This window comes from Platalea leucorodia (assembly GCF_965183815.1).
Source record: "Platalea leucorodia genome assembly, chromosome: 9".
In the NCBI taxonomy this organism is placed as follows: domain Eukaryota; kingdom Metazoa; phylum Chordata; class Aves; order Pelecaniformes; family Threskiornithidae; genus Platalea; species Platalea leucorodia.
In genome coordinates this window covers 18,677,891-18,701,037 of record NC_138831.1, presented here as the reverse complement: position 1 = coordinate 18,701,037, position 23,147 = coordinate 18,677,891, and the positions used below count along the sequence as shown (strand labels likewise).

General features: G+C 44.1%; 1 protein-coding gene across 1 annotated transcript in view; it reads right to left on the bottom strand.

The window, feature by feature from the left end:
* LOC309595474 (nischarin-like) overlaps positions 1-23,147 on the bottom strand; it is a 101,273-nt gene that overhangs the window by 22,036 nt on the left and 56,090 nt on the right. Inside the window, exons 34-59 of the mRNA XM_082322459.1 lie at positions 22,430-22,521; positions 20,733-20,855; positions 19,030-19,176; positions 17,054-17,116; positions 15,977-16,090; positions 15,524-15,577; positions 14,025-14,105; positions 13,566-13,724; positions 12,607-12,669; positions 11,116-11,217; positions 10,048-10,134; positions 9,569-9,680; positions 8,861-9,044; positions 8,506-8,599; positions 7,427-7,585; positions 6,527-6,622; positions 6,062-6,157; positions 5,405-5,452; positions 4,426-4,556; positions 3,919-4,030; positions 3,612-3,689; positions 3,129-3,230; positions 2,519-2,626; positions 1,872-2,003; positions 1,549-1,677; positions 599-655 (exon numbers count right to left, since the gene is read on the bottom strand). Of these exons, the coding sequence (XP_082178585.1) occupies positions 599-655; positions 1,549-1,677; positions 1,872-2,003; positions 2,519-2,626; positions 3,129-3,230; positions 3,612-3,689; positions 3,919-4,030; positions 4,426-4,556; positions 5,405-5,452; positions 6,062-6,157; positions 6,527-6,622; positions 7,427-7,585; positions 8,506-8,599; positions 8,861-9,044; positions 9,569-9,680; positions 10,048-10,134; positions 11,116-11,217; positions 12,607-12,669; positions 13,566-13,724; positions 14,025-14,105; positions 15,524-15,577; positions 15,977-16,090; positions 17,054-17,116; positions 19,030-19,176; positions 20,733-20,855; positions 22,430-22,521 (2,723 nt within the window). The remainder of the gene's footprint in view (positions 1-598; positions 656-1,548; positions 1,678-1,871; positions 2,004-2,518; positions 2,627-3,128; positions 3,231-3,611; positions 3,690-3,918; positions 4,031-4,425; positions 4,557-5,404; positions 5,453-6,061; positions 6,158-6,526; positions 6,623-7,426; positions 7,586-8,505; positions 8,600-8,860; positions 9,045-9,568; positions 9,681-10,047; positions 10,135-11,115; positions 11,218-12,606; positions 12,670-13,565; positions 13,725-14,024; positions 14,106-15,523; positions 15,578-15,976; positions 16,091-17,053; positions 17,117-19,029; positions 19,177-20,732; positions 20,856-22,429; positions 22,522-23,147) is intronic.

Genomic DNA, 23,147 nt, shown 5'->3' with positions numbered 1-23,147 from the left:
AGCCTGAATACTGAGGAAAAAGCAATTGGAAAACGTTTGGCATAGAGTAAAGTAACAAAGCCTAAGAAGGCAGATGTGGCTGCTAGGCAATTCATAGCCAGCATGGAGATGAAATGTTTAGTTGTTTTCCTCTCTGGAAACGTTTCTCACTCACTCACTCACTCACAAACAAGCTGCAGGAACAACCAGCCCATCTGTGTGAATAAATCAACAGTCCAGGCTGGGAAATCGCTATTGGCACCCCTAAACTGGCTTTCCTTGATGATAACATCAAAAGAGGAAAGATCAAAAAAGACATTTCTTTTTCCCCCCCTAAGAGGGGAAACTCCCCACACTGCATGCTTTAAAGGGCTCCTGAAATTCAGGCAAAGCCTGATGCCAGCTCTGTAAGGGGCCTCACGGTTCACGTTTGTGTTTTTCCTGTGTAAGCCTCCCTTGGTGTCTGCTTTCTCTTAAAAACCCTCCTAATGAATGAGCCACAGAGGATTCAAGGGCACGTTTTTTTCGGGTATCGAAGAGATATCTATAGAGCAACAAAAGGACATCAAAGCACTATCTGCAAACAGTCTGTGTGATGTCACATGAATTAGAGACTCACCACAAGAACTGATCCAGGAGGACACTTGATCCCCTTCTCACACTTGCCGCATCTTGACTAGGGCACAGAGAACAGGACAAGTCACATGTGTGCCCTCTACCCACGTCACACCAAGACACTAATCTTGAATTACAAATGGTGCTGTACAGGCTGCTGGCTGGGACAAAGACAAAGATGTATTTATCTCCGTGGCTCAAAACACTGAAAGAAGAAAAATCATGATGCATGACCCTCAGGTCCTGGCTGCTATCAAAGGCTTCACACAAGGTCTTATTTCTGCTCTCCAGTGGTGTACACAAGGTCTTATTTCTGCACTCCAGAGACCATACCACAAAAGAAACCAGAAGACATCCCATGTTACACCTCTTCTGAGTCTCTGAGCTGGGCTAGGGCTTTCTGCAGGCCTGGAGTTCCTTCACGCAAGGCTACAAATACTTTTTTTCTGATCTGTAAGAGGGCAGGCCTGCCTCACTCTGACCCTGTAATCTTCAGGTGGCCAAGAGCCACAAGATACATGCGGGCTGAACTTTGGCCATGACTCCCAGACAGACCACAGCATTTCCTAGGGGAGCTTGTGGTCATGCCATGCAAGAATTGGGCTGGATTCTACTTGCACAGCTGAGTATCTGGGACTCCCAGTCCCTGCACCAGCCTGCCCCATGGCTGGCACTGTGAGAGAACCCCAGCAAGTGAACTGAACGTGATTTGCACGGGAGCTACATACAGCACAAGAGCTGCAGATCTGCAGCATTAGAAGTACAGAGTCTGAGGCTAAGAAGTGCCAAGTCTCCATGATGTCCCATTTCACGTGAGGCTCATCTGGGGTCAGATCACAAGCTACTGTCTCATCCATGTGTAGGATGTGTAGGTCTTCTGCTATTCATCAGTTTGGTTCAGCAGGTGGAGAAACCCTGTGAAAGGGTGGTCAGCTTCTTGGCCATCATCATTACCTTTTGTATGGTGGTGGTATTGGCAGTGCAACGATTCTTCTGTACCTGAAGGACCTGTGAAACCCCGATCAACATGCCATTCTTCGTCTCAAGAAATTTTCCATCCAAAGGAATATTATTGACAAACTTCTGCAAAGGAGAAAGAAACGGCTGAGACGATAACCTTCAACTCCTTTGCATGGATTGCTTGATAGCTGTCAGAGAGCCACAGTAGGCAAACTGTAAGGGTGTCCAGAACAGACATGGGTGTATCCAGCCACCAGCCTTAGAAAGTGATAGGTCTAGCCAGATCCTCAAATGGCAGAACAGTCTTCCCTCCTTACCTGGGTGCTGTTTTGATAAAACATTAGCCAGTAGGAGAGCCCTAACATGCTGTTCTTATGGATTCCACTTCTCAAGTCCGTGGGCAAGAGCTTCTCTCCCAGTACGACGTGGTACTGCACTGTCTCATTGTCCTAAATCCACAAAAAACCCAAATGTTAGGACTCTTTTGACTTCCTAGACTACAATTCAGCCAGAGGTATGACCTGAGAAGAGTTCCTAAGCAACCTGTAACAGCTAATTAAGCCCACAGAGCCTAGTAACTCCCTATCAAAGATGACTGATCACACCTCATGAGTCTGTTACTGGATGAAGTCATAAATGTTTTTTGGAATCTTTCAAAAGGTTCAAAATTGCCACAGATATGCCACAGTCAGCCAGAAAGGGGAACATGTTGTGCCATCTATCCGCATTCAAATCTACTCAGAAATTTGCATTTGGAGTCCAACTATTCTTTTCAGATCCCATTGCAATACCCCAGGAAACTCTCTGATTTCTCTCTGCCACATTTCTCCTAGCTTTTAGCATCAGATATGCTTCTCCTCTCCATGCTCAAATCCACTGAACTCAAGTTTATGATCTGAGAGTATACATGTCCCTGCACTTAACTGCAATACATATTCAAACTGTAAGCACGCAGTAAGCTTACCAGCTGTGTCACGTTGGCAGCATGGCAGTACTCCTCAATGGAACTATTTCCAGGAACAAAAACTGTATATTTTTCAGAGGACTCAATTTTTCCAATGAGCTGGTATTGCTAAAAAATGTCCAAACAGTAACATCAGCAATTACACTTGTACTCACTAAAAACAAAACCACACATGAAATCAATTGCAAAGGCAAGAGCGCTAGAAGAAATGCTTGAAAACAGGATATACAACTTCTACTCAGTCACACACATCTAATTGCTTGCTCCTCCTCCAGGGCTGACATAGCGCAGCTTCCCAATTATGAACAAGCCTTCCTTTTCCTCTAGGTTTTTCTGCCCTGTACAAGCATGAGAGTGCCTGCAGTAGACAGGTCACCTTCCACTGTAATAACATGACAATGATACAGAGATCTAACTGCAAGTATATAATCCTTTCCTTTGGCTGCTCAAAAGAGCTTTCCTAGAAGAACACTCTGGAATGGTAGGAAACAAGTGGTCTCTCTTTTCTCACCAGGCAGTCCAAATTTTGGCCCACCAGTACAGGGTAAGCTGGGCATTTGCTCAAAAGACAGTTCTGGCAACCACAACAGTGCTCACGTCAACTGCTTACCTGTAGCAACTCCTTGAATGTGCTGAATGAGGCAACTGTCTCAAGCTGTTTCTGCAGACCTGGAGGACTCAGTGGGATATCTCCTGAAGGAGGCAACAAAACCTGCAGAAAAAGCAAGTTCATAAGCAAGGTTGGGCAAGGGGCTCTGGGGGAAATCACACTAAACTCCTGCCCTGCTTGCAAGAAAGGCAATTAGAAATGGCCTCATTTTACACAATTCTGCAATAGCCTTAACTCTTCTTCTGTCAGCCAAGAGAAGAGGAACTCCCCTCCCGCTTGTCCTGGAGACAAATATTTTAAACATTAAACACTGCTGCACAGGAAACATCTGTCAGGACCTTGTGATAACCAAATATATTTTTGCCATTATATCCCTTCCTAACCGTCCAGACATGTATTCCTCCTTGGCCCCATCACAGATGCTGCAACACAAACCCGCTGCTACAACTGCAGCATCTCCCAGTATCGCACGTACTGACATACCTTACTGAGGACATGAATAATGCCATTGCTGGCAGGGATGTCGCTGACAACTATACTTGCATTCTGGATGGTTAATACCTGCAAAAGTATCAGAGGGAGACGCAAAAGGATTAGAAGTTGCCAAGCAAGTTCAAAACAAATTATTATTATTCGTTCAAGGTTGCACATGATTTATCTGGGTACAATTTTTAAAAGATGTCTGAGTTTGAGGGCATCAGTATCCCATCCACGCTCCCCACTGGATACAGCAGCTCTTAAGCAGTTTAATTTGATCCTGGTACATGTGCATTATGTAAGAAAGCCTTACACCGCTCCTGGTGTTTATCTGCCATCTGGTCTGTGGGTTGAGGGTGGGTAATTCTGGCCTGTCATACTTTTTGAGTTTTTCACCAGTGAAGATGCCTTCAAGAAAGTGGGCCCTGAAGGGAACAAAGGCAGGTAAAGAAAAGGTTAGGGCACTGTTTGTAATAACAGGGAGATAAGACCATACCACCCAACATTCACGTCTCTCACATGAAGCAGTTAAGCATGTGGAGAGAATAATGGAGGAAATTACTTGTCCTGATGCCATTTGCATCAACATGACAGGGAAAATCTCTCTCTGCAAATACATGAAAAATAAACCCACCTCCCATAGCCTGTGATCTGTTATGTTTTAAATGCCTACTAAATTCTTTGCCTGCTAGATATTTAATATTGCTTCTATAGTTATCTCAAGATAACTCTTTATTGGTCTTGTACAAGCAGAAATCCAGCTCGTGGCTTTGTTACTGTTGTTTGGCAATATAAAGCAAAGGCAGGAGTCTCCTCATACCTGACTAAAAATGGCAGCATGTAGGGGGTCAGCCAGAAATCTTTCTCAGTCTTGCTCAAGTTTTTGATAGCTGCCTCTGATGGCACCAGGACAGTGACATTGGTTCCTGCTGGGATGCTGAAGAGAGATTTCTGTTGTCCAAAGCACAAAAATGAACAAATAAGACATGCCAGTGCCATATCTATACCGCAAAATAGCATCAACAGTCATCCCACCTACACGCTCCAGCAGCACAGCAGGGTCTCCTGCGCGTGGCAGGTAAATGCTGTTGGCAGTCAATGAATGCTGCAGACGGTTTAGGCAAAACAGTTGACACCTGTTTGCCAAGGGAAAACCTGCTGCTTTAAGCTCTACTTTCATACTTCAATTAATCTTCAAACCCATTCAATCATACCCATAAATCCTTTCTGAACCCTCAACATCAGTTTTGGGGGAGGGACCAAGATTATTCCTAGCAAAAGCAATGTATGCAGCAGGACAGGTAAGCTAAAGCTCAATTAGATGCCATACATCACAGCATGCTTCCACAGACTTGCTGCAGTCTGCGGAGTGTCTCTGTTGTTTCCACACCGGAGACAGGAAAGCAGTAACAAGAAAAGGAACAAACACACAGTCTAACTTCTCAAAGCATGCTCTTCTGAAAAACAGTTATAATGCTACCCCTTTTTCTTTCCCTTCTGTGCTATTTTATGATGGCCAGGAGTTACAGATGATACAACCATGAAAATTAAGTGCAACACAGCCCCAGCTTCCTCTGGTGCTAGAAACAAGGCCCCAAAACCACACTCATGACCCTTGCTCTATCACAAACTCCAGAACTTTTCTACACACCTGCTCTGTAATGATTTCTCCTTCACTGTATTTTGTTTTTTCTCTAATGAAAAAGATAAATCGAGTTGCTCTTTCTCTAACAGCAGTGTTCACACAGACTTCACTTCTACCGAATCTACCCGTGCGGGCATCCCATGGCTGTTCTTACCTTAAGCCAGTCGTAGAAGCCTGCGAAGTGGGAATTCCCGGCCAGCTCCTTGCAAATAGAAACAACAGAAGGGTTACCCCTGCTGAGCACTGGGGTTGCAGGGCTGGGAGATCCAGGGTGGCGGAAAGGAGCCCTGCACAATACCAAATCTGGCAATAATGACTTGGACATTCCTCTCTCACCTTACAACCATTACAGGCACTGTGTATCATGGAGAGGTATGGGCACTCCTAAAACCACACTCCAGCCATTAAAAAACCCCTGTATTTCCAAATAAACAAACTCTTTTCAACTCATCTGCAATTGCACATGTTTACCAGGGACAGGGATTGAATCCACAATGGCCTTTGATATTTCTAATGACAGACAATGGGCCTAGCAGCTCCGATCTGAAAAACTTTCCAAACAACAAAAAAAAGATGACTTATTGCACAGGACAGACAGGGGTGAAGCAGCTTAGAAATTATTGCCAATGGTTTCATGAACACACTGGCCTTGGCATCAGTTCTGTCTCTGTGGCCTTGGGCAGACACATGTGCTGTGCTGTCAGGCTGGTGCTGCAAGAGGGAGTCAACTCAGGTAACAGAAAAGGAAAATAAGAGCAGAGCCATTTCTCTCCAATGTCAAGAAAACCTCAGACGTTTGCTTTTTACTCACTTTTAGAATGTCCCCGTAGCATGTCATGCCATCCCCCACGTAGCCTTGAGGGCAAGCGCAGGATCTCTCTCCTCCTCCAAGGGGTACACACATAGCCTGCAAATACAAGGAAAGAAGAAATTACAGACCAAGCACAGGTTATGCAGTGTTACACCTATCTAGGAACTGAATTCTGGCCTCCCATGGCCTGGGCTAGAGGAGCACACAGAAGCACCTTCCTCACGTTGCCTTTATGGTGGCACTGAATTTATACCTCATGCAGCAAAGCCTAGATGATGGCTTTGGTTGTGCGAATTCACAAAAATCAGAGGATCTGCCTGGGTAAATCAGAGACCAAACCTTTATAACACCTCAGTAATGTAAATCCTTACAATTCTCTTGATGCCATGGCTGAAAAAACTCTGCCAGGGAGCAGAGGAACCTCCACTCCCATGCCAGCCTTGGGACAGCACTTTAGCTACTCACCAAGTCATGGCAGCCACCATTGTCCATGAGGCATGGGTTGATTGCATCACAGTTGTGACCATCACCAGCATAACCCCTCTTGCAGACACACTTGCTCTGCAAGAAAGAGACATTTCGATTTCATAGACCTATCAGAGCATGCTCATATCTCATTTCCTTAGCAGGGCATCATTCTCTGTCACAGCACACACACTGCCTGATTACTCAAGCGCATTGATCCCTTGCACCGCTTGGCTGTGGGCGGGTCACTTGAAGATAATGGTTTCCATCCTTATTTCCAGCTTTTCGGGGAATGACACAGACTTAGTGAATGGCAGAAAGACAAGAGGGGTTAATTTCAAAGCTTCCTGTTTTCAAGATAGCTAGGAGAGCACTTGCACATCTCACGTCACTAAAATCTGCTAAAGATTTGGCACATTGTCCAATACTCCCGTGGCTCAGTGGGGAGAAGCACCTTGAGAAGCAGCATCCCGAGAAGCCACCTCTCCTGCATGTCTTCCTCCTATCTCAAGATGCCTAACTGCCAGCCCAGCTCCCTCCACGGACTATCTGAACAGCTGCACATGCTTTTCTGTATATTTTAGCATTGCCCAGAGACAATCCTGTGATCTGGGAACAAGGGGGACACAGCAACTAATGCCTTATACCGAGACGTATTATATAGTCTCTTCCCTTTGCTGCATAGAAGTTTCAGAGTAGAACAGCAGCCTCAAATACATCAGTGCGTATCACCTCATGCAAGCACACTGTGTGGCTTGAGCTCCAGCCCATGTTTCTGGCAGCAGACAAGCAGGGTTTGCTGCTGACCAGCCCAATCTCTACCTCTGGCAATCCCAGGCCATCTTAGAGCAGCCTTGGAAAAGTTAAGTCCACCATCAGACTGCTTAGCATTGATCCTACCTGGCCAGGGCCGATATAAACGCAGTCAGCATTGATGTGACAGTTCCCTCTGCTCTCCAGCATGCAGTTGTCTATAGCCACGCAGGTCTTCCCATCCCCAGTCCAGCCTGTGTTGCACTGGCAGGTGGCGGTGCCGGGGCCCGTACTGGTGCACAGGGCCTCCAGGAGAAGAGAAAGAAGAAGAATTACACTCAGCAGAAGAAGGGAGGGAGTGTGGTGCAGACACAGCAACAAATTTCCTTCATCAGACTGTGGAGAGTTTCTGAATGACCAACTCTGATTCCAGCACTGGGGGTAGCGGGTAGAAGCATCTTCTCCAGAAGTCCTAGACAACTTCATAATAAAATGATTCTGGAAACATTTAGTGTTTTCAGAGGCAGACACTTGTGTCTAGGGTGGCTCAGAACTTCCAGGGCATTCCCTACCATCCTGTAAAGCTTTTCCATTACAGAAGAAATATTCCCTGAAGAGGAGGAGCACAATCTCCTGCCTGGACATGCGGGATGGAATCAATGATGGAGGGAGATCTCTCTCAGGAAAGACCTACTTTGTACCCAGTGCCATCCTATTTCCTTCTGCACAGCCCAATGTGTTCCTCTCACTGAAGGGTCTAAATTATGATGAGGTCTGACCATTTGGCGGTCATTTCCATCATAAAGCACCACAGTTCTTTACTAAGGATAATAATGCAGTGTCAAAAGGATAATAACATAGTGTTGATGGTTACTAGAAATATGAGTTGGAGCTCACAGCTAAGCTACAGCCTGAACACAGCAACAGAGAAACTAACACACATTAGAAGAACTTGAGGGGAAAATCAATACAAACCAAAAGTTATCTGTACAGCTAATCTCTGTAGCTGTAAAAATATCTGGTGCAAGCCAGCCAAACTCTCCCTGGGGTGTCACATTTTGGCACCAACCCTTATGACGACTGTGTCAAGGTACCTGTTATTCCACCCCATCTTACAGACAGGGAAAGTTAGCACCCAAAATGTGTAACAGTCCCAGGAGTCCTGGATCCCTGCTCTGATTGATAGGGGCTACTTCTCCATGCTTCGACAGTCTGACCCCACTTACATTCTGTGAACAGCCTCCTCGTTCTGGCTGACTGCACACGTCAATGGGCTGGCAGGAAAACCCATCACCTTCATATCCATCCATGCAGATGCACCTTAAAAGGATAAGCACAAAAGGGACACAGATAAAGTAGCTCCTTCTGAAAGTCAGGAGAGAACAAAAAGGCAGTTTGAGCCTCTCAAGCAAGCAAGAACCTGACTTTGATTTCTAGCAGGTTGGTGGCATTACTCAAACAATCCTGTGCACCAAGTATGGAGGCATATATACACAATTACAGGGCTGGCAGCCTCACAGCTGCTGTGTGCCTGTACAACACCACTGTGCCCACCTGAATGTGTATGCCAGGAAGACTGACCTTGCTGTGTCATTGAGGCTGCAGACAGCATTCTGGTGGCAGTACTGGGACAGCCCGCTTGGGCCACAGTTCTTGGATGTCTTGTCACAGAATTTGCCGGTATAGCCTTCCTTACAGGATGAGGACTGACACACACCACCGCTGCCAGGCCTGTTGTCACAGACACCATGGACACAGCCACAATCTGTCAAGTACGTGGAGTAAGATCAGTAACTACAAAAAGTCCAGAAACCACAACAGTGATGGCATTTTGTATGTTCCCAACTTTCCTTCACAATCTCTCGTGACACCAAGTGATCATCCCATTTGTTCTTGACAGAGGGACGTTTGCTGAGAGACATCAGTCATAACTCAAAACCTGGCCAGGGAACAGATCCTGTGACCAACTGGGTCTGTGTTTTTTATAGGCTTTAAGGTTCAAATTTAGGCTATCAAGCTCAAGGTCCTTGTCAACTGTCTTCTCTTTCCTAGCAGGAGAGATCTAAAACAAACTCCCACACATAAATTTGGCTGATGTTTCCAAGACCCCCATCACCACTGTCATATCAGCCATGTTTTCTCCACTGTTGCTTGAAGGGACACCCATAATGACATTTCTGTCACTTCTTTCGTGATGCTGGTCTTGCCAGAAGGGAATCCAGGATACATGAACCTGCACTATATCCTTGCCTTACATTTTCCTCTAGTCTCTCTATCAGAATTACCAACCTTCATCACAGTTCTCGCCATGCTTGTTTGGGTTTGAACAGATGTGGCAGGCTATTCCTTTGAAACCTTCAAAGCAGTGACAGTTGCCATTCCCTTGTATGCCATCGCTGCACTGGAAGGAAAAAAAAAAAAGAAAACCAAAGTGATTGAAACTCAGGGAACCAAGGCAAAGCCAAGGCATTGAAATCTATCAAAGGCACTTTGATACTTGCAGTAAAAAATAGGACTTTGAAGAGTGGTGGTAGTAATACAAAATCCCACATAGCCAGAGCTGTCCCCAACAGCCATGACATGATTCACATTAGAGCTCAAGACAGAAAACCCACTGAGTACGTGCCATTCTCCCTAGATCTTCTGCTGCCACTGCTGTGGGCTTAGCCCTGGAGCACAAATTCTGAATTGTACTTATCTACAGCTACACTCTCTAACTACCCTGTCTCAACTGCTCATTGCAACACAGCAGAATCTTTCATACTTACATTTCCTCGGCCATAACATGGACTGGAAAATCCCCCTGGGCATGGCATGCAGTCTGGACCAAAGAATCCTTTGCAGCATCCAGGTTTCTGAAACAAAAGCAAAATTAGTAAGGTATGACGTGACTTAACAAGAATTGCCTGGAGTCATCCTGCCCTCATAATTCTGAAATCCTCGTCCTCCTCTCTGGCATGGACTGAAACGGACTGTCTCATTTGGCATCTGTGTTTCTAGGAGCTCCTGCACTTAAATTATTTTTCAACAATACCCCTCTTTCTGCTCACAGCCTGTTTTTTTCAGAATAAATCACTATTTTCTGCTCTCTCTCTGACTTCAACAATAGAGTCCATGTTTTCTATGAGCTTTTATTTCTTTAATAGTGCTGGCCCACTCACTCCTACTTTATCCTTGCTGAGGACTCTGTTTCTTTGGAGGAATGTAGCAGCACTGGATCACAGGCCTTGTCACAACTGACCAACGGAAGAACAATCACAAGACAATCAGCAGTATTTAATGAGACACCGACAAATCATTCGATATAGTTGGCACTGTGAGAGCTCAGGAGCTGCCGACAAACGTGAGGTCCATAAACTTGCTAAGAGCAACTTTCCCAAACCATCTGACAACGTTTCATAAACAGGATGCAATAACTTCACAGCTTACAGCACTTTCTCTGTGCTCAGCTTCCTTTGGGAGAAATGCCAAAATCAGGGCACCTTCAGAGAAAACGTGCCACAGCTAACACTGTACCATTTGTCTCATGGCTTCCTCCAGCTTGGCTAGTCACAACTGGTGTGCTTTATTTTATTTATTTATTGTACTCAGGTTTAACTGAGCTGCTTTCTAACATTTGCAGCAGGTTGGTACCCTGTGTTCTCTCTGTTTGCCAAAGAAAAAGCAGGTAGCCAGTTCATGTGATGGTCCTGGGGACAGCCCTTTGCATGGGACAGCTTTCCTTTTGCTCCTATCCAGCCCCCTCTCAGCTCAAGGAGTCAGAACTCTTCTTGATGAATGAGGAAGGGCAACACTGAGCTCCTTTCAAAGGGAGTGTGGTCTTCCATCACACTCACCGTGACGGTTTGATTGCAGTACCTGGCGCACCCCTTCTTCAGGACATTCAGGCCTTGTGGATCATGGATGTAGACACATTCTTTTGGGAAGAGCGTTGGTTCCTGTACAAACAAAACAAGTTATCAGCACTGTAACCTTCCCCTCTGCTCTTTTTGCTCCAGAGAGCAACTATGCCTATCTCTAAGCTGAGGAAGTTCACAGAGGAGCCAAGGTGAACAAGATACCATTATGGCATGCCTATCATGAAAGAAGGTACATGTTGGCTTCCTCTTGCTCCCAGCAGTGCCCAAGTCTGAGCCAAGGTGCTGCCCTTTTGTTTTAATAATAGTGCCTATGATAAGGGAGAGAGAGAGAGTAGTGGGAGAGGGTAGGGAAACAGGAGGAGAAAGGGAGGGAGAGGAGACAAGGGGGAGAAAAGGGCAGGGGGGAGAAATAGAGGGTAAGAAAGAGAGGAGGAAAGAGAAAGGAGGGGGGGAAGGCAGGAGGGAGGGAGAGTGGGGCAGAGGGGCAGTAAGAGAGAGAATGAGAGAGTGAGGAAGGGAAGGAAAAAGAGGAAGGGAGGTGGGACAGATAGGGAAGGAGGTGAGATGGAGAGAGTGAGAAAGAGGGGAAAGGACTGCAAATAATTTTGGAACAACGGTCAGTGACCTGTCATAGAATTAGACACAGGCAGAATTGGGCCCCAGGATGATTCTGGCTTCGCCTGCCTCAATCAGAGAGGAAAACAAGCGACTAGTGATTTTGCAGAGCTCTACTTCAGACGTTCATGCTGAGACCGCATCAGCAAGTTCTCCTGAAAGTCAGATCTCTCAGAAGACACCCAACAGTTAACAGCGGTGAACACCTCTCTGGCTTTCACAAACAACATCTTGGGCCTGGCCTTCACATGGGGATTTCCTGGAACTTTCTGTTCTGCTAAGCTCAGCGTAGGATAACTCAAACACCAGCACTCGGCCTCCTCCTCCTTACTCCACCTTCAGCTAGTTCTGCTCATCTCTGAATAAACAGGGAGCACAGGCCAAGAACAAATTGTTTCTCACCCTCTCCAGTGCAGAAAGCTTGTTGTGATTCTCTGGCCATGATATAGGCAGCGGCAGTACTGGATGGTACTAGTGGGATCAGGCTTGGTTCTAGCAATCTGGAGGAGCTGGCAGACTCAGCATGTGAGCAGGAAAGCTCTGCCTGAGGCAGAGCAGAAGTGCTAAAAGCTCCAAGTCTACAATTTCATTTAGCCCAGACTATCTCACAGCTCTCTCCATTGATTCAGCAAACAGACTTCAGAGTAAGAAATAGCACAGAGCAATTAGTGGGTGACAGTCTGGGATCACAGAGCACGCATATGTGGGGAGTACGTATCCCCTACCAAGCCTCTCTACTGGTTGCCTTTCCTGCTCTCTATTTGAAAGTGGCTTGGGTTAGAAACTGTCTATCAGTGTGTCTGTATGTCATCGTGCAAAGAAGAAAATGCTGAAATAACCACAAATACTTACCATTTCTTTGCTGCCAGGTGGGCAAACGCTGTTGTTGAGGGCGTCACAATCCACACAAGAGCCCTGTTAAGAAAACAAGAGGGGAAAACTTATTCTTCTCAAAGGAACCCATTCCCCATGCCAAGAACGCTACAGAGCTACTGCTCCCACTATATATCCAAAACATTACAACATGTATCAGAAACATTCCTAGGAGGCAGTTTCCACACTCTGAAATGAGGTAAGTTTATCACTTAAATAAAATGACTCCTTCATCTTGAGGAGATGCTTGCACCTGACTGCAAGATGGGGTCTGTCTCCACTCTGTGAATCTATCAGCCACTAGACATGCAGCTATGCTGGAAAACACTTTGGGCATCCATGCAGCAGGCCTCACTAAATCAGCAAGTTATGTGGACCCTCTGGCCACTTAGGATTAATTGTGTCTCTCCAAATCAGGTACCTCTTGCCTATTCAGAGCCTCATCGTCTTTCTTCAGTAACATACCAATGATCAAATTGGGGAGGAAGCCCCTAAAATAAGGTATACGAAACTGTTCAGGTGAGAATATCGCACAGCATTTGTAGCTCCCACTACTGAATGACTGCTTCCCATCCAGACTATAGGACACCAATGCTGATAGCGATGGGAACAAAGCATTGTCAGCTGAGTTAGCAACTATGGTGTGAAGAAGAACGTATAAGGCCTTATGAAAAGGCAAATGTACTTCTGAATCAAAGGTAGGATGGGTGCAAGGAAGAACAACAACCTACAAGGAACATTTGCCCATTGCCAGCAAAGCAGTGCCAAGTGCTAGCAGGAGAAACACTGACGGTGCTGATACTGCCTAAGTTCACATCAGGGGATCTCTAGAGAGAACACGTTTCCCAAATGCAATTTACACAGCCTTCTTTTGTCCCTCCAGGAAAGTGTGGGGTCTACAGCAACTGCTAGCATGAGAATGGGAGAAGCTGACTTACTGTCACAATTTTGTGTTGCTCTTCATTGCATCTGTGAGGCAAAATGGGAATTATTGAAGGAGGGATGAAGATGCCGTCCAAGGTATGAATAATACCATTTGATGCCACAATGTCTCGCATCTTTAAGGGGATCCCTGATTCATCCATCAGAATTCTTCCCTGATGCAGAAAGAGAAATAATTTATCTGCATTTTAGCCCATTAGACTGTATCAACTACATAAAGCCAATGCAGGAAACAGATGGTACACAACATCAAGTACAACCACACAAATGGTCAAGCCTCTTAGTGGAGTCACAGGTTGGATAAGCAGCAAACTAATTAAATGACCTCATTTAAGACTAGTTTTTTAAGCAGAGCAGGAAGCAGAGATGGGCTGAAACCACATTGTTGAGAACCACATCCAGACTTTCTCCTAGCGCAGGAGGGTTTGCCAAAAAGGGTTTTGATTCATACTTACATCTGCACTGATGTTGATGGTAAGTATCTGGTTAGCCATAGTAACAATGTGTGGCATCATTATCAGTTTCTCTACAGTCAGCTGAAATAAAAACACAAGGAAACAGTACCATGAAAAAGCAGGGTCATTTCAGTACAGCTTACAGAATCCTTCCATGATTACCGCCACTTAAAAAACACTCTAAAGGGGACTTGACTTTAACATTTACATTTCATGAAATACCTTAAACATGAACAATGGGTCAGAGGGAAATCCAGGACTTTGTGTGAGTTGTTTGGAATACCACAAACACAGCAGTGCTGGTGGCAGCAGCCTTGGTTTTCATTCCTTGTGTAATTAACAGTCCAGCACAGCTGAAATCAAGTCTCACTAATTGTGTCTCTTATGAATACAGCTGCAAGTAGGGACAGACTAATAAGGGGATTTTCCAGGACATATTCAATTAACAATGAAAGCTCAGCCAGAAGCATAATAGCGGACATACTTTGACTTAATAAATAAGCTTATTTCCAAAGGCAGAAAAAATGTAAACTGCACCTACTGCACTGAGAAACTTAATTATTTGAGAAATGAGAAGTTCTGAGAACCAAGACAATTGTTACTTTTGTGTCCAACAGGTTATTAAAAAGTAGCTCAGCTTGTTACCATGTTGTTATTCATCAATTGCAAGCAGGTTTTGCTGTTTTGTCAAAGTGCTGCTCATTTTCTCTACTGGAATTAGGAAAATGACAAGGACTGACATTTGCTTCTCAGTAAAGAATGGGAAATATTGATATTTCTTAATGAAGGACATGACACTGTACCGTAATGCTTGAGTATTCACTTCCTCCACAGGTTTTGTGTCTAACTTTAAACATTTCTCGTGTTTATTGTATAAGGGAAAATGTCTTGTTGATGCACTATATTGATTTTATTTACCCTGCCATTATAGTACACAGCAATGTTGGTGCAAGAATTGGCAGTACTGGGTCAGATCACAGGCTCACTTGCACCAGTTCTCCATCTCTAGCTTTAGCCACTGGTGGAGCCCAAGGAGGGAGGAAAAGGAGCAAGGAGTTTGGACCAATTCTTTGCTTGGCTGTAACTTTTGTGTTGCTGCTATTAGTGTTTTAGGGAAACTGTAAGCTGGAGAGTTCGTAATTAAGGTACACTCCTAATTAACAGTTTAACAAATTAAAGTGATAACAAGAGAGAATTTGCCTGCAGCAAACTCTGCCGGACAATATTTTCATTGTAAAGGCCATCCAACTAAGGAGCACCATCACTCCCAGGAAACTCAGAGTTCCGTGATGGAAGAGCACAAGCTGTCCCTTTTGGCACCCACTTTCATGGTAAACATTTTGCCTCATCAGATCCTGAATCACATCTCCACTCCTCCAGGGGAAGTCCAAGAAGTAGCAGCTGGAGTCATCGACACTCTGACCTCTATTCCAAACACCATTGATAACATGCTGGCCCAAAGTACCCCAATTATCTGGAATTAGAGCTGCCTGCCTTACCGCTGCTGAAGTGTAGATATGATGTTTCACAAGTTCCTGAAGCTTATTTATGCCCTAAGGAAAGAAGAGAACATAAAAATTAGATACCCCTTCAATGCTCAGGAGTAAAAGGAGACAACTACTTTTTCTTTTAACCAATGACTGACAATGCCAATGTACTATAGCAGTGAATTCACCTGGTGAATAAGTTCCTTCATTTCCCCCTACCCAAAGCTGGGGTGAGGAAAGAAAGCCAAACATGAGGTTTAAACAATCTGGCTAACCGTATTTCTCATTGCAGGTTCCATCACCATGCACTTCTCTCCCAGAGCCTTACAGAAACAGAGACATGGTTTAGCCATCTCCAGGAAGAACAACTTGCAGCAATGATCAGATACATTGCACAAGCCATTCCAGCGCAGCCTAGTGCAACACAGTTAGCTCAGGATGTCTTGAAGTACTACGAGCTCTCACCTCTGTGAAAAGATAAATGAGCCTTCCATCTCTCAACTTATCCACACCATCATTGCTGGGTACAAATACAGTAAAGGGGCCTGGTCCATCCAGTATTGCAGGCAGGCCACAGTTCTGCAAAAACAACAAAAGATTTCATCATGGATCTAGCATGAGCTGGTGGTGGTGGGGGGGGATCTATCAGGAAGGGAGAGGAAACTCTAAGCAACCCATGCAGAGCTATTGAAAAGCAAACATATACAAGAGGCAACTGGACACCAAGGATAGGTATGTAATATAACAGAGGCATAAATACCACAAAAACATAGCTTGGACAATGAAGACACTGGTGTGAATGCAGCTACTGCGAACAAGGGAGTACTGGGCTAATGCTCCCCGTGTGCTTCAAACACACAAGTACATATACAGAGACTAAAACTGTATCTTTTTGCTTGAAGAGAAGAAAAAGAGAATCAAGTTTATAATCACAATTGCAGTTAGTGAATTTTGTAAACAACTAACAGCCACAGAGCTGAAAACAGGCAGGCCAAGATTGTTGTGAGCAATACTAGAGCAGATCCAGATGACTCTGATGGAAGTAAAAGGAAAATCAGTCTGTCCCTCGAGAAAATATTAACTGAATGAATCCTGGGTAGCAGCCTCAAGGTTTTATAACCTGAGGACTGCTTTTATTTAGAGATCTACACCCCAAAAACAGGTAGCTACAATCTAGCTTGGCATGGGCAGTCATGAAACCTTCACTCTTTGTCCTGACAGTGGTCAAGAACTAAACATACTTTGAAGAACAAACTCTCCAGAGGAGAGGGGAAGGGGAGATGGGGAAGCAGATGAGAAAGACGCGTGTATGCTTGCTGCTTGTGCTAGATCCCCTATGGATGTGAAGATGCCCATCTTTTCCATTACATTTGTTTATGTAAAATACACAAAATTAGAAATGACATAGAAAAAAGCATCCAGAAAGAAAGCCAAACCACTGAGATGTATTTAAATGTTACTCAAAATTCCCATTAAAACAGCAGCAGGCTTTGCAACAGCAGCAATGCCACACCTTCCTGGGACAGAGACAAACATGCTTACCTCCAGTATAGTTTCAAATCTACTGAAGATCTCCATTGAAGCAAGGATCTCACCAATGGTTTTCTGCAAGAAGATACAAAGAGGAAAAACATGGCTGGTGCTGAAGCGAGGTCCGAGCATATACTGGAATGCCATTGGTCAGTTTATGTTTGTGGTTTGCATGTAAATATCTACAGCAGACCATCATCCTCAAAGGCTTCAAACCCTCTGTATTGGCCAGTTGACCTAGCAAGGACTGAGCCTGCAGTAACTTAGGCACAAACTCCTTCCCAGGTACAACAAACCAGATTTTCCAAGGTACCATGCACTTGAGCACACTTCTGTTTTCCTACTCCCATCTGCAGATTAAATTAAATGAAGAGGCAATTGCTCACTATCATTAAAACCAGAGACACACTACTTCCAGTGATATACAAATCAGTTCTGGGCTGGTAGGCAGTGGAGCTGCTCTGTCATCTCAAGTCTCCCTGTGCTTTGCAGACAAGAGTTCACTCTGCCACCTGCAAATGAGCCCCAGTGCTGAGAAAATACAATATCTATGCATATTCCTGAAAACACAGAGGAAACAGATGCCTGCCTTTTTGCCACGTTGCCCATGAAGACAAAGGTAACAGGAAGAATGTCCCTTCAAGTACCAAAACTTGTGAAGGGACTTGTCTGACCTTTATTTGCAGGAATCTGCATGTTTTTTTGGCAGAAAGTGCTTCCTGCAGAACAGGCAGAGGCACAGAACATGATTTCCAAGGCACAAGGGTATAAAGGGATTTGATGCCAAAAATGGCTCACATGATCACTAGCCTTCATTGCAAAACCAGCATCACAAGGGAAGGAAATGTCTGAAGGAGTCCAGAGAAAGACAAGCTCTGCAGGGAGCACTCTCACTGTCCTGTCGTCCCAGAGGAGCTGCAAACCCTTCCCTGCAAGTACCTGAGCACACAAACACAGAGGTCCAGCTTCCCTTCTGGACCTCAGACACTGCTTTTTGGAAAACATTCTCATGCAGGTCATAAGACTGAGAGCATCTTAAATGACAGCAGACTTAAACATCAGTGAAGGGAACAATCAAATCCATATGAACACCCAGACACTTGCACAACTGATACACCATCCTCAGGGCACTTCAGCTGAAGAGCTACTAACACTCAACACAACACTCCAGCTGCTTTTTAAATACACAAAATACAACCATAATATTACACAGTCTGACTTTTTATAGATTAATTACAATGGTGTAAAGTAAGTGCAAACTACTACCAAAATCCTACCAAATCCAAAAGCTTCTGTCATTCCATAAGCAATTTTTTTGCAAGGAGGTAAGAGGTAACAGAGCCTGCTATCTGCGTATAGAAACAATATAAAAATGCTCAGGCATAGCAAGGTAGTAGCTATAGCAAAAACTTCTCCCAGCTAACAGGGAAAAGTGCTTAGCAGAACTTGAACCTGAAACCCCTGCCCAATGTCTTAAATTCAAGACATGACTTCAAAATGCAAAATTCCAACGATTACTTGTCCTCATTTTACATATTTTTAATGCAAAGACAACTTTTTCATTATAATTTCAAAATGCAGTACAGACCGACTAAAGAAAATCTTAATTCGATTTTTATGTGAAAAATGCCTTTTCAGTATTTATCCTGTAAGATTTGTATTCTGTAAGACACAACTGAAAAAGAGCTCATTTACTATGAAGAGAGTGATCTTACTCATGAAAGTAGAACTCTCTACTCATCCAAGCACCGTAAAAGCATCATTGTGAGGTCTCTATCGGGCTTATGCAATGCTATTAGCTACTTTTAATGGCATGCTGATATAATAGTGCCTAACAGGTCTTATCAGGAGCCGAAAACAAAATAAATAGCCTTTTCCCTTTAAAGAAAGCCTCACCGATTTGGAAGTTTAATGATGAAAATAGATTTTTCTTTTAAGTGTTTATTCAGCTGTCCCATAAAACAGAAGAAATATGAATGTCTGTGTACCTGTGGGTTTCTGAGGTTGTCAGTGCTGGGTTTTTTCCTTAGGTTGTTAACGATATGCATGATGCCATTGGCTGCTGGTAGGTTCACATGCATAACATTGTACAGTTCCCCCGGCAGGTCTTGATATCGAAATGATCTGGTGTACCTCTGGATAATAATAAAAGGTTATTTTCTTGTGGTATATCTGTGTTATCATGATAGATCTATAAATCATTGTTCCCTTCAGTGCTCTCCACCTATGGGTCAGCAAGGTGACGGCACAATCAGAGTTACCCTGGAAAAAGTAAATTTAAGGGGTAGCTTGGGTGTAAAACAAACATCCCACCTCTACTTGAGTTTGGGTAATATTCTGATCCTGGGGGGTACTTTTAAGTCTTATTACAGAAAGAAGGCCTAATCTGGGACAGTCAGCTCTAGAATTAAGTTCGTCTGAGTGTGAATGACCCTTGATCCCAGCTCTGGATCACAAAAGGGTGCACTGACCATCAAGTAGCTACTGCAGCAGTCTGCCAAGTACAAGGAAAGAGGCACAGTGCGGAGAATTTGGAGGCAACCCTGGAACTACAGCTTTGATTGCAACTTTTATTGGCTCATAATGCCAACGAGGAGTCTTCATAATAAAGCCAAGCCAGTCAGGCTCACTGAATTATAAGGCACATATCTGGTCCTTCCGTATTGTATACAACCATGCACTGAAGCTAGGCATATGGAGGTGTTCCAAGGGTAACCTACAAACTAAGCATCAGGGTATTGGTGCTGCAGCCATAAATCCAAGTTCAGGCAAACACAACTTCTCCATGCTTTTCATTTCACCATGTGCATTTCTTGAACTGCTCCTTCCTGCCCTGAACTTCAGTTCACATCACTAAGGATTCTGGCTGAAACAAAGGAAGGGGAGGGCAAACTTCCCAATCAAAAGATGCCTGAGTAAACAAACAGGAAAGAAATTTAAAAGGAGCATCTACAAGCTCAGTTCGGATTCCCCAGCTCCAAACAGTGCTTTGTCCTTTTGATGCACGCGGGGTGCATGTATTACAACCTAGACCTCAAGGCCAAGGCTGGATCCTCAGAGAGGAAACATACGGCTCTCCCTTGGCCAGCTGTGAGCATGCACGCAGGAAAAGTGCAGGCTGGAGAGAGAACAGTGGATGCTGGAAAATATGAGTCAATTGAAAAAGGGAAAAGGGAAAACAAGCCTTCCATATCAGAACATAATGATGAAAAACTCTTTGCTAGGACAACTAAGAAAAATAAAATAGAAAGAGGGGAAAAGGGAAACTGGAAGAGAAAATATTCAGCATGTGGCTGAGTCCAAGCACACAGTCTCCAAGGAGAAGCATTCAGTTTGAAGAGACACTTTGCTGCCTCTTCCATGTCAGCCATATGGATATTGTATCTGCTAACGGTGTAAGGAAAAGGTCTCTTCTCCAGAATACATATACAGACCAAGGAAAGACCATTCACAAGTCTGATTCTGGGTAATCGGTTGTCTGCAAGACAGGAGAAGTGGTGTCTTGGGGTGTCTGGTCTTAAATCACCTTGCTTTGGACTCCATAAAGGAGCTGCTTGTTCTGATTGCAGGCAGGCTGATTAGAGAAAAAGGTTTCCTGGTTAAGGAAGTGCACCAAGGAAACTATGCTCAAGCTCCAGTCTGGCCTACATGAAAGCAGCGGTCCAGGACTTCAGTTCAGGAGATACTTTACCTGGCTAGTGAATGTTAGCTGATGTCCTGACAAGGTCCACACAGTCTTGGCTTTTACCATGTCATCTACCAAATGCAGACCAGGAACAATGTGCATTCTGCACAAATGCTCAGCAGTGGTATCCTTTGGGGAATAAAGACCACATAAAGAAGATAAATGACATGTTCTTTCAAAAAACTCATTTGCTGAAAGAGCCATAACATTACCTTTCTCCCAGCTAACACACACAGAGAAATCCTTAGCATACAAGACTGAACTTCCCCTCTTCATTTTCGTTTACTGGAATAGCACTGTGGCAAATCTTTTGCTTCTGCTTGTGTACACATTCAAACACAGGGAGACTGATTAACCTGCAAGTGACTTTAGAGGAATCCCCTAGACAGAAACCTATTGGACTTGGACAATTTAAAAACTGTCCTTGCATGCTCCAGATTATAAAACTTGCTGAAGCTCCCCATATACAATCTTTGGACCATGTAGGTGGTCTAAGCTGCTGAATTTACATTTAGTTTCTTCCTTTTTTTTCTGGGCTTTCCATCACTGGTGTTTTTTTAAGACAATCCTCTGTCAATACTGATTTAGGTGAAACTGATCCTTGTGGGAACAGGTAGACTAGATAACTCAGGAGACCTTCCTGATGTATTTTCTATGAGTCCAGAAGTTACCATGATGACCTAGGCACAGGGCCTGACTCGTGTTAGTGGAAACCTCTGCTCAACAAGGTAGTAGGAGACAGCTGATGTCCCTGGCATTTGGAGGTTAGGAGTTGCCCCCTAGACTCTGTGGAGTTACTGCTGCTGCATAGATAGCTTTGCTATCAAGCAAAGGAATGATATTTCTAAACCAGTTGGAAATGTAATGTTCAAATGGAGTTGGTCTGTCTGGCTTATTTTTAAGACATTTACCTTCTCATATCCGAGTGCTAGCTGCAAGCTAGCTGCCACGTGAAACACAAGAAGAACCTTGCCTAACATGCAATTAAAATCCTTACTGCATGAACTGCATTTGTAGCTCATGTGTGCTGATTTTTAGCTCTGTCCTGGGAAAATGGCTTATATACCTTCTCATCCTAATGGATGGATAGCTTGGTTGTGGGCTTAACTGTGCAAAAACTACTGCAAGTGAACACAATTTAATTAAAAAATAATAATAAAAAAAAATATGACTTGCAGGACCTACGTGCTGAAGCCTAGAATTCTCAAACTCTTGTCCTGGCTCCCATAGCAGTTTTCTCCAGCCCTGCCACCCTTGCCATCCCCATTAATAAAATGAGCTCTTCCCAAGAAGTTGACACCATACCCACATCTAGGGCCATAGGCCCAAAACCCAATACTTGATGCAATTCTCAGCCCCACCCTCAAATAGTGAAAAGCCACCTAAAGTTTTGAGAATAGTCACACACAGGAGGTTCGAGCTTTAAATGGCCAGAAAAACTTACAATTCCTGACATTAAAACCAAATATACTCTGTCAATGTTGAAGAGAGAGAGAGGTTTTAAAAATAATGCAAGGGATGTAACATCCTCTATGAGACTGCAACTTAACCAGACAATGAAGGGTCTTCCCAAGAGATTGCTTCTATAAATACTGCCTTCCAAAGTTCCTCTCTCATGTGTCTATCAGTTTTTACAGGCTGCAGAACTCAGGCAGGAAAGAATTGTAAGCCAGTAAGAATTTGATAAAACCAAGAAAACTTACGTTAAATTCCATTCTATCATGAATCGGAAGAAGGGATGGTACAAAGACTGTGAAAGGCCCGTATTTAGTCAGCAACACTGAGCAACCAGAAGCTGTAAAAAGAGTGGCAACGTGAAGTAGTTACCTGGCATATGGTTTAACTCCAGCAATAATTATTCCTCTTGTTAACAGCACAATTCAATCTACACATTTTTGGCCTGATGCAAGTAACTAGTACTTGTTTACAAGAAACCAGAGGGAGTTTGGTATTGCTATCACAGCACAGCTTGGTTGCTATTAGTTTTAAGCACTTGTCCATGAGATTGCTGAAGGATTGCTCGTGACTTTGGTCCACTTTGAATCACTGCTGAAATCTGCAGAATATTCATAATAATTTTGCTCCCACATGCTTACTACCTTATTCTTGGGCAAAGTGTGCTCTATCTTCCCCTTGAAACAATTAATTTTTGGGTGTCATCAGGATTTATTGAGACTAAATACTTCCTGAGAAGCTGCTATGAACCCACAGTTGTCAGTCTTCACTCAGTTGTCAATGGCCCATCAACAAAGTCCACATCAACAAAGGTCATTAGGTATTAAGTCCCACTGCACAGGAGTTAGGAACCCAGAGATCTTCATGAGGTTGCCCGTAGCATAAATCATTATGGAAAAGTATATGCAAAAAATGAGTGTTGGCAACACTGATATGTACCAGGGAGGGGTATTCACAAAAGCTAAG